General features: G+C 40.7%; 1 protein-coding gene across 1 annotated transcript; it reads left to right on the top strand.

The window, feature by feature from the left end:
- Nucleotides 1–2091: 2091 nt before the first annotated feature.
- LOC113030929 (V-set and immunoglobulin domain-containing protein 10-like 2) lies at nucleotides 2092–10050 on the top strand. The gene is made up of 10 exons (XM_026182738.2): nucleotides 2092–2778; nucleotides 3339–3714; nucleotides 4877–5152; nucleotides 5714–5989; nucleotides 6237–6533; nucleotides 6642–6899; nucleotides 7819–8094; nucleotides 8861–9136; nucleotides 9384–9662; nucleotides 9761–10050. Exons 1-10 carry the CDS (start codon nucleotides 2701–2703, stop codon nucleotides 10048–10050), a joined length of 2682 nt encoding a protein of 893 aa, XP_026038523.2. The 5' UTR covers nucleotides 2092–2700.
- The last annotated feature ends 552 nt before the right edge of the window (nucleotides 10051–10602 follow it).

Genomic DNA, 10602 nt, shown 5'->3' with positions numbered 1-10602 from the left:
ACACCACCAGTCTGAGTCATTAATAAAATCCAGGATGGAGTCATGCTTTTACGTTATCTACACTAAACTCTGACCCTACCATCTGAGACCCTTCTGACCGGGCAACATCTTTCAAATTTTCAGTTGTCCAGTTTGGTGAGTCTGAGACGCTCTTCTGCATACCTTGGCTGTAACAAGTGGTTATTAAAGTTACTCTTGCCTACCTAACAGCTCAAACCAGTCAGGCCTTTCTCCTCTGACCTCTGGCGTCAATAAGGCATTTTCATTCGGAGAACAGCTGCTCACTGGATGTTTTCTCTTTTTCTAGTCATTCTCTGTAAAACAGAAAGATGGTTGTGCGGGAAGATCAGCAGTTTCTTAAAATATTTAGAACAGTCCATCTAGCCAATAAACGTGCCAAGTTCAAAGTCACTTTATTCACCCTACAACTCCATTGTAATGCAGGTCATCTCGACAGTGTCTACATGCCCAAATTCAGTGAGTTGCTGCCATGTGATTGGCTGATTAGATCTTTGAGTTAACCAATAGAACAGATCTACCTAATCAAGTTTCTATAAGTAGGCGGCCCATTTAAATAATTGTGTTACAAACACTGAAGTCTGCAATGGCTTTCTTTCATTTTGGATAAAAAAAAAATCTCTAACATTAGTGACCAATTTACTTTTTAACTAGTGAGACTGAATAAAAAGTTATTAAAATTTAACCTGTCAATGCTGAAAGGGTAACTGAATTTGTTTGTGTGTGATAGTTTCACACACAAACAAACTCTCCCATGTACACAACTATGCACTTACTCTGTGATTTAAATCCCTCAGGGATTTAGCTAATTATTTCAAAGAAGCAGATTAACAGCGGGATCAAGAAGTGTCAGCCCCACTAATTGTAAGAACAACCAGAAATGACACTTTAGCTTCCTAATGCTGAAGTCCTGTTTATTTAAAATGTGGATTTGGGCCAACAAGGCTTAGCACTGAAAGGAAGAGGATATTAGCTTAGTAATAACATCAATGTTACAGCTTTAAACATGAATACTTAAATCACTTAAATCTTCACCATTATGACACTGGTATCATTAACTATCATTAACTGACTGACTACCTAAACCATGTTAATTAAAACATTTTTAATGCTTAATTTGTGTGTTTTGATTTAATGTTATTTCCCAGAAGATTATAATTGCCATTATATTTACAATCTAGATGTTTAAAAAAACAGATCTATTATGGATTCTATGTCTGGCTCATAGCTCCCTCTCTCTCCTTGTCAGCTGCTACTTTCAAATGTGCAGTTTTTATAGTGAAAGCGAGTGCATCGACTCACTCTTGAGTCTGCTGCTGCTGCCGCTGGGCTTTAAAGTTGATGAATATTGTAATCAGTTTCTGATTGTACCAAGGGAACGCCTTGTTCCTCTGCATAAATCTGATCAGATTTACTATTAAGCTCTCAGACAATAAGTATATAAATGCATACGTTGTACTTCCATAAAACAAAACTGCTCCGAGTGGCACCAGGCTCAGATTATTTTCTTTTGGATTCATTTTCTGATTTATTATGAACCTTAATATCTTGTTGGGATTTGATGAACTGAAGCTAAAACTGATCTCATCTCACATTACATGCTACCTAAAAGTCCCTCCTGCTCCTCTACAAAGATAAAAACTTTCTTTAAAAAGAAGGATTAGGAAAAATGGACCCCAAGACCGTGCATACATGCAGGATCCGTTTTTTATTAACTGGAAATATACATCTTAGTATGTGCAATGATAAAGACCATGCTACGAGGAAACACGGCAAATGACTGCATGATGCCAGATATCTAAATCAATTTCAACACTAATCCCATCAGTACAGGTTAAGCTTCCCATTTGCTCCTCATATGATCCGATGAAGAAATCTGAAGCCTTTGATTTCACTGTTTACCTAACAAAACAAAGATACAATAAAAAAAAACATTGTTTGATCATACTTTGACTATACAAATGAATATTTTTGCTGAGATCCTCACCTACTAAATCATTAAAACCTCTTGTTTTTTGCACAAGATATTTTTGTATTTAAGCTGACACTAAAAGAAAAACAAAGGACATCCCTGAGCTTTGAGTGCATCCTCTGCGAGGCTATATGAAAATGACTGTTGATAACATTGATCAGCATTCCCACTTTGGTCACAGCTTGAAGAGGATGATGTAAGAAAATAAAAGAAAAACTGCACTCTATGAATATGAAAAAAAAAGGATTTCATTACAGTAAAACCTTTGTGAGATTTTCACATGTGAAAGACGTGTAGAGGAATGTCAGCTTCATCCAGTGCAGCCTTGGCTGTATGAGTAGTTGCGTGAAAGGCTAACCCATCCACTCATGCATATATCTTGCATAATAGATGATTTTGGTATAACTGATATTCTAAACCAGCAGGAGAAACAAAGACGGACAGAGAGAAAGGAAAAACCCATTAATACTTCGGTCTAAATCAGTTTACCGATCCTCCGTCCCTTCCTGCTCTCAGTCTTGTGAAGTCAGTCTCTGCAACTGGATTCCCCGAGAAACTCGTGCATCAGAAAGACAGAACGACGAAAGCCTCAGGCACCTGAGGGCAGGCAATAACGTGCTATTTTCAGGGCCACGAAATATTCACCTTTCAATCTCAAACACATTTTTTTGGAGTAAAGAAGTTGTTGGACTCAAGATCATCATGATACCATGGTGGCACCACTGCTAGAACTGGCTGTTCTGTTTCTAACTACCAGTCTGGTCACTTTGGGGGCAAATGGTAAGAGTTTTCCAGTGTCCGTGGATTAATTTACACTTTTATTGTTATTGTCTACATAACATCAGACACTGATTATTATAACATCACCTAAGTAGGTACTTCAGTACCTGCAATTCTGTTGGAATTATTGCATAACAGACAAACTAGTAAAGACTTATTACAATTTCTATGGTATTTTTTACTCTCTGTCACATTTCAAAATTCGTTATGCTCAAAAAAATTTGAGATTTTGGAATGTTTTTTAAACAGAAAAACGGATAAATCTGTTTGTATTTGTCTCACATGGATCAAATGATGATATACAGAACCTTGCAGATGAAATTAAAAACAAAGAAGAAAGAAAATGTGTTTGAAAACTGAATCTGGCATTAAAAAAATATTAGAATTGCTTTTTATAACATTACACTGCCTCTGAAACTGACTGTGTAATCAATCCTGCAACTGAACACTGACCAGGCATTTGACACCACCGTCTCCTGTTGCTTAATAGACACTCACAAACAAAGTGTTTGTGTGTGGGTCCATTATTTTATGGACCCACACACATTGTACCCACACACATTGGCCATTGTATCCTCTGCCTCCTCCAGATGTGCAGATCAATCATAAAGGGGAGGTGGTGTACCAGGACACCAGTGTGTATGGGGTGGTGGACAACGCGGTGACCCTGGAGTGTGGTACCACCGTGCCTGACATGTATATATGGAGCTTCACCAAACCCGGCACTGAAGCAATAAAGGCTGTGGTGTATAATGTGGGTCAAGGAATAAAGACCCAGAAGTTGGCTGAGACACTCGGCCAACCAACAGTCATCTCAAACAGCTCAGCTTTAAAGATCGAGAAGCTCCCTCTGGCATCACATGGCTTATTCACCTGCCAGGCCTTCTATGACATAGCACAGGAGGCCAAAGTCTACTACTACTATGTCCATCTGACTGTTCGAGGTAAGAACTCCCCTCAGAAACAATGTTCTTCCTAAACACTCTCAGATCACGGCAAAAAAGAGCTAGTCTGCACAAGGTGAAAAACTTCAGCGGCTTTATAGAAACTAATATTTGAAGCAGTTGCAAAATAATCTTGGAGAAACAAAAAACCTTTGGGCCATCTTTCATCTTGGTGCCCTATGTGTTGACCAAACTTTAAAAACAATAGTTAATGGACATAATTTTAATTCTATAAATATGTACATATAAAGACAGCATTAACCAAGAGTCACGAAAGAGAGAATAGTACACCAAATGTGGAGGCCAAGAAAGTGAAGGCATAAAGTGACACCTTGATGTCCACACAGGTGTGGGCCCTTTTTTCATATCACCCTACACACAGTTTTGGAGCTCAGTTGGTCAACACAACCTGCCATAAATTCCAAGATGCTTGTCAGTGTCACCTGCTGTGATCAGTGATTCTTGATTCAAGCTACTAGCCATCAATGGCAGTATTTCGCTTTGCAGCTCAACGTAGTGAAAGATGTTTTTCAAAGAAGTTTCCAAAGAGACTTGCAGTGGAAACGTGGTTTCCACTAAAGCGATACAAGAGGAGAGCTTATGTATTTGGTTGCTCAGAAAATTACCAAGAAGGTAACTGTGAGCCAGGCTGTTTGTCTTTGCAGGCAAAGACCAGATCCTCCTCCTTGTGCATGCAGCAGTTATCTTGTTTGTTGTACTTGTCTCAGGTCTCTACTACTACAAGCACAGATTAAACAGGAGTTGCTGTTGGCCTTGTGACTACATCGGAAGACACAAAAACAGGCCCAGGTCCCAGGCAGTGAAGTGCAGATGGAGACTCTGAAATATGTTAGAATCTGACACGTTCTCTTAAACATGCCATCAAGCATTCCTGACAGAAGAAAGACAACAGCCAGAGTGCATTAACAATCAAAAATGGTGTGATAAAGTATATAATGGAGTTGAAGGGTGTGATGTTTGTGACTGGGCTATAAGTGCAAAAATGAGGTCCTTGGTACTGAGGGGGAGGAGCCTTGGGAAGATTAACTGATATCAAAGCCTCTTCGAAGCTGAAGATTGTGTTATTTATTGAACACTGTGACTCATTTTCAGTGAAGACGGTAAACATACCTTCACGTGTGTAACTTTATCTTAACCACAGTGCCTGTCAGCAAGCCTTACCTCCTCGTGAACAATGCTCCTCCAGTGGAAGGATCTACAGTGTGGATGAACTGCAGTGTGGAAAATGGGACTGGACCGATCCTGTATGTGTGGCACTATGAAACCTACAATGGTAACGCCACAACCTTTGAAATGGGCAACAGCAGCATTATTAACATGAACAAAGTTAACCGCAATCACACCGGTTGGTACCGCTGTGTGGCCAGCAACGCCGTCAACAGCGAGAGCTCCAAACGTCTATGGCTGGACATCCTCTGTGAGTATAATTAGATCAGGCAGACCTATTTCTTCATTCGTTATTCATTTCTTCATTTAACAATTAAAAGAAAGCATCAGTATGTAAAAACTTAATGCACTGAAGGTGTTTTGAGCATTTTTCAGTTAAATTTATTTACTTCTGTATTGTTTCCATCTAAAAAAAAAAGTAATGCCCTGTTAAGAATTTGGCTTTTATCCCCAAATTCAAAAAATGCTGATCACAGTACAAAAATTATGCAATTATCTGAATTTTTAGGGAATTACACATATTAGGGTTAATTTAGCTGCTGTATGTCTCAACTGCTAATGTAAAACTAAGTAAGAGTCCTACTTTAAACTGGATTTCTTATTAGCTTTCTGTAATCTGCATTTAACACGCCTGTGTTATGTGGGCTTGGGCTTGAAGCTTTCCTTGTTGATAAAGCTTGTAGTTAATGATGGATCAAGTTAGAGTTAGTTTGCTTTCTGTCGCATAAAACAAAGATTTCTTTGTTTCACAGGCACATAACACGCCTGTGTCCCTTATTTCTTGATTTGCGTTCATATTCTTTCTCCTCAGTTGGACCAGACATTCCTCAGATAGACGTGACTCCGTACACTATGACCAGGCGGGGTTACACAGCTCTGGAGACGGAGGCTGTTTCCTTGCTGTGTCAGGCCCAGTCCAATCCAGCCAGTCAGTACGTCTGGTTCTACAACAGCTCCCAGGTCTATACTGGGCAGAAGTTCACCATCACCAAGATCCTCCGTATGCACACTGGTGACTACACCTGTTTGGCACAGAACACCTACCTCAACACCAGCTCCAATAACACCATCAGCCTGACTGTCTACTGTGAGTGTGACCTCTGACCTCGTGACCATGCTATTAATCATCTTACTCCTCTGTCAATCCTTGTATGCTGCACTGACCTGAGCTGTTCCATCGCTGTGCTGCATTTACCAGGATTATAAAACACTACAATGTCATTAAAATCACAATTTCACATTTTTAATAAAACACTACAAACAACTTTTATTTTCATCTTTCTTGTTCATGAATATCCTACCAACTTCTAACTTCATATGTTCTCCCCCCACAGACCCCCCAGATGGCTCCCCGTCCTGTTCTGTGGAGCCGGCCCTGAATCACACCTCTCTGCGGCTGCTGTGTTCCTGGCCTGGTGGATTCCCCTCACCTTCCCTCCACTGGACTGGAGACCTGATACAAGATCAGTTCAACACACCCCAGCAAACAAGTTCAGCCTCCAGCACTACCATCCTCATCAGCACTGCAATCTCGCTGCCCTCTGGAGGCCCGACTTCTAATAACAGCTTGTTTACGTGCCTGGGCTCCCATCCTGCCTTGAAACAGTCGACACAGTGCAGCACACGCACATGTGGGTGCAGAAATGTCAACAAAGAACAACAGAAAGTTAAACAAATGAGAGAGTAAATGTGAAGATTATACACTTTCAACATCACTCATTTGATTTATCCTCCATCAGATATTCCCCCTGCAGAGCCAGTGTGTTTTGTTGACGTGACTAATGACAAACAGTACTTCATGATGTCCTGCTCCTGGGAAGGAGGGTTCCCTAAAGCCTTGGTGTGGTGGGAGGGACCTGCGGGCCAGAGCAGGGGTGGAAAAGAAAACTCCAACATCCTCATCCTCCCGTACGGGACAGCTCACAGCGGGAAACCTTACACCTGCTATGCCAGGCACCCACTTCTGGTTCAATCCAAGACCTGCAGCCTCACACTGGGTCGGTGCGAGTGATGTTCAGCTTACTTAATCTGAGAACCATGTTATCACTTCTACACAAACATTGCACAAAGATTTTAAAGGATCCTTAAATTTTTAAGCCTTTGAATTGTGACAACTTCATGTACAAATCCAGACATTTTTTAGACCTTTTTAATGGAAGGAATAAAACGTAAATGCCATTATTAATTTATTTGAATTTATATTTTCTAATTCAGGATGTTACATAGAATAAGTTAAAATATGTCACGTTTATCTGAGTGATGCTTCGTTATAACAAATGCTCATCATACGAATTTGCTCAACCACACGAATTCAATTTAGTTTTATTTATAAAGCACCATATCACAACAAGAGTTGCCTGAAAGTGCTTTACATTGTAAGATAGATACTACAATAATACAAAGAAAGCAGAGAAAACTCCAACAATCATATGACCCCCTATGAGCAAGCGCTTTGGCGACAGTGGGAAGGGAAAACTCCCATTTAACAGGAAGAAGCCTCAAGCAGAAACAGGGTTACTAAGGGTCGGGCATCTGCATCGACAGTTTGGGGTGAAGAGAGGAAGACAGGAAAACAGGAAAGCTGTCATGAATAGAGAAACTACTGCATCCATAGAGACCAAAAGAATTTATTTTACCAGTTTGTAAACATGCTTTATATTTCCTATTAAATCTGCATTTTAATATATGAGCAGGCCATTACAGATGTTGTCTGGTCAAACCAAGAACAAAATTATACTGGTTGAGAAAAACTTTGGGACAAATATTTTGAAGTCTTTGACCCCTTTCTTAGGTTTGAACCTGGATTTGACTAAAGCTTACATACCAGAGGTTAACATATAATCCATATTTTTAGTCAAAAATGTGACAATATTCTTCTTCAACAGACCTGCATGTATGATTTTGTCTTAAACACAGTGCCTGTCAGTAAGCCTTACATCCTGATGAGTAATGCTTCTCCAGTGGAAGGATCTTCAATGTGGATGCGCTGCAGTGTGGAAAATGGAACGGAACCGATCCAGTACACCTGGCACTATGAAACCTACAATGGTAACGCCACAACCTTCGCACTGGGCAACAGCAGCATCATCAACATGACCAATGTCAACCGCAACCACACTGGCTGGTACCGCTGTGTTGCCAGCAACGCCGTCAACAGCGAGAGATCTGACCGCCTGTGGCTGAACACTCTGTGTGAGTTTTAATATATAAACATTTTTAAAACAAGTTTTCAGTAAATACATTAAAAAACTACAAGCAATTAAAAGCACACAACTGTTACAGACCACAAGTAAGCGAAATTTTTGTTTTCTATACTTGGATTTTTTTAGTACCCAGCATGATTCAGTTTTTTCTTTGATATTTTATGTCTGATTAAATTTAAAGAGAATATGCTGGTATCTGGCACCAAGATTTTAGCAACAGATCCTTTAATTCCCATACGTTGCAAGATAGGGCCTCCATAGATCTGACTTATATCGCCGACAAATCCCACAGATGCTCGAAAACACCTCAGACTTCTTGCTTTCTGTAATATCAGGAACCAAATTAAAAGTCCCTCTACTCACATATAGCCCTTAATTACACATTTACATAACATCCTCAAAACCTAACAGTAACATTTTGACCCGAAAGAGAGTGCTCTCAGAGTGCAGGCTTACTTGTTGTTCCTAGATTTTCCTAAAGTACACTGAGAAGCGGAGCCTTTAGCTATCAGGGTCTCTACTGTGCAGCTCCCTCTTTGGGTTTGGGAGACAGAGAGCTACTCTACTTTTAAGATTGGGCTTGAAGCTTTCCTTGTTGATAAAGCTTGTAGTTATGGCTGTATCAAGTAAGGGTTAATTTTCTTACTGTAGCATAAAACAAGATTTCTTATCAGACTAATATGAGTTTTTCACATAACACGCCTGTGTCCCTTATTTCTTGATTAAGGGAAAGAATTCATATTCTTTCTCCTCAGTTGGACCAGACATTCCTCAGATAGACGTGACTCCGTACACTATGACCAGGCGGGGTTACTCGGCTCTGGAGACGGAGGCTGTTTCCTTGCTGTGTCAGGCCCAGTCCAATCCAGCCAGTCAGTACGTCTGGTTCTACAACAGCTCCCAGGTCTACACCGGGCAGAAGTTCACCATCACCAAGAGCCTCCGTATGCACACTGGCAACTACACCTGTTTGGCACAGAACACCTACCTCAACACCAGCTCCAATAACACCATCAGCCTGACTGTCTACTGTGAGTGTGACCTCTGACCTCGTGACCATGCTATTAATCATCTTACTCCTCTGTCAATCCTTGTATGCTGCACTGACCTGAGCTGTTCCATCGCTGTACTGCATTTACCAGGATTATAAAACACTACAATGTCATTAAAATCACAATTTCACATTTTTAATAAAACACTACAAACAACTTTTATTTTCATCTTTCTTGTTCATGAATATCCTACCAACTTCTAACTTCATATGTTCTCCCCCCACAGACCCCCCAGATGGCTCCCCGTCCTGTTCTGTGGAGCCGGCTCTGAATCACACCTCTCTGCGGCTGCTGTGCTCCTGGCCTGGTGGATTCCCCTCACCTTCCCTCCACTGGACTGGAGACCTGATACAAGATCAGTCCAACACAGCCCAGCTAACAAGTTCAGCCTCCAGCACTACCATCATGCTGCCCTCTGGAGGACTGACTTCTAATAACAGTTTGTTTACATGCCTGGGCTCCCATCCTGCCCTGAAACAGTCGACACAGTGCAGCACACGCACATGTGAGTGCAGCAATGTCAACAAACAGTAAAAGATAAGTTAGTGGCAGTTTTGTGATCATGTATCTGAATGTGTTTATATCGCTCCTCTCCTTCATCAGATATTCCTCCTGCAGAGCCACTGTGTTTTGCTTATGTGACTAATGACAAACAGTATCTGACGCTTTCCTGCTCCTGGGAGGGAGGGGCCCCGAAAGCTTTGGTGTGGTGGGAGGGCCCCGAAGGTCAGAGCAAAGGTGGAGAAGAAACCTCCAACAACTTTACCCTTCGCTATAGCACTGTACGGTTTGGGAGACCTTACACCTGCCATGCTAGACATCCACTTCTGGTCGAAACCAAGACCTGCAGACTCACGCTGGGTCAGTGCACATTTTCACTTCATTCTTTTTGATCGATGCTGATGCAGTGCAGAGTCACATTTGTATACACGGGAAATTATTTGGAGTGTTCCTTCCACCTGGAAACAAATTATCTATCTTTCAGTAAACTAACATGATTTTAAAATCAGCATCTGAGGTCCTTTGATACAACACATGCAATAACTGACCACCAGCTAAAAAATCTATATGTGATGTCTTACTACCCAAAATTATACAGCAGTACAAATATATTCAAAATGATCTTATCAGTGTTCATAAGCTGGGGTTTTTTTGTTTTTTTTAATTTTTAAGGTTCATTGTGCCTCTAAAGCTGACCATTTAAGAGTTGTCTTTACTTGATCTATTAAAAAAAATCTCAGCGACAACAATTTGTCCTTTGAACTCTGCAAAACATGACTGGTTAAGTCTGAGCATAATGACAAATGGTATACACATGTCCCTTTATCTTCATAAAATAGTATCACTGCATCAGCATTTATTAGTCATTTTGTATTAACATGCCCACATCAGATTAAACCTATACTATTCGAGAAACTTTGAGCCTCTTTCTCAGTTTGGTGTCC

This window comes from Astatotilapia calliptera, chromosome 10 (assembly GCF_964374335.1).
Source record: "Astatotilapia calliptera chromosome 10, fAstCal68.1, whole genome shotgun sequence".
Classification (NCBI taxonomy): domain Eukaryota; kingdom Metazoa; phylum Chordata; class Actinopteri; order Cichliformes; family Cichlidae; genus Astatotilapia; species Astatotilapia calliptera.
This window is presented reverse-complemented; position numbering and strand designations above follow the sequence as displayed.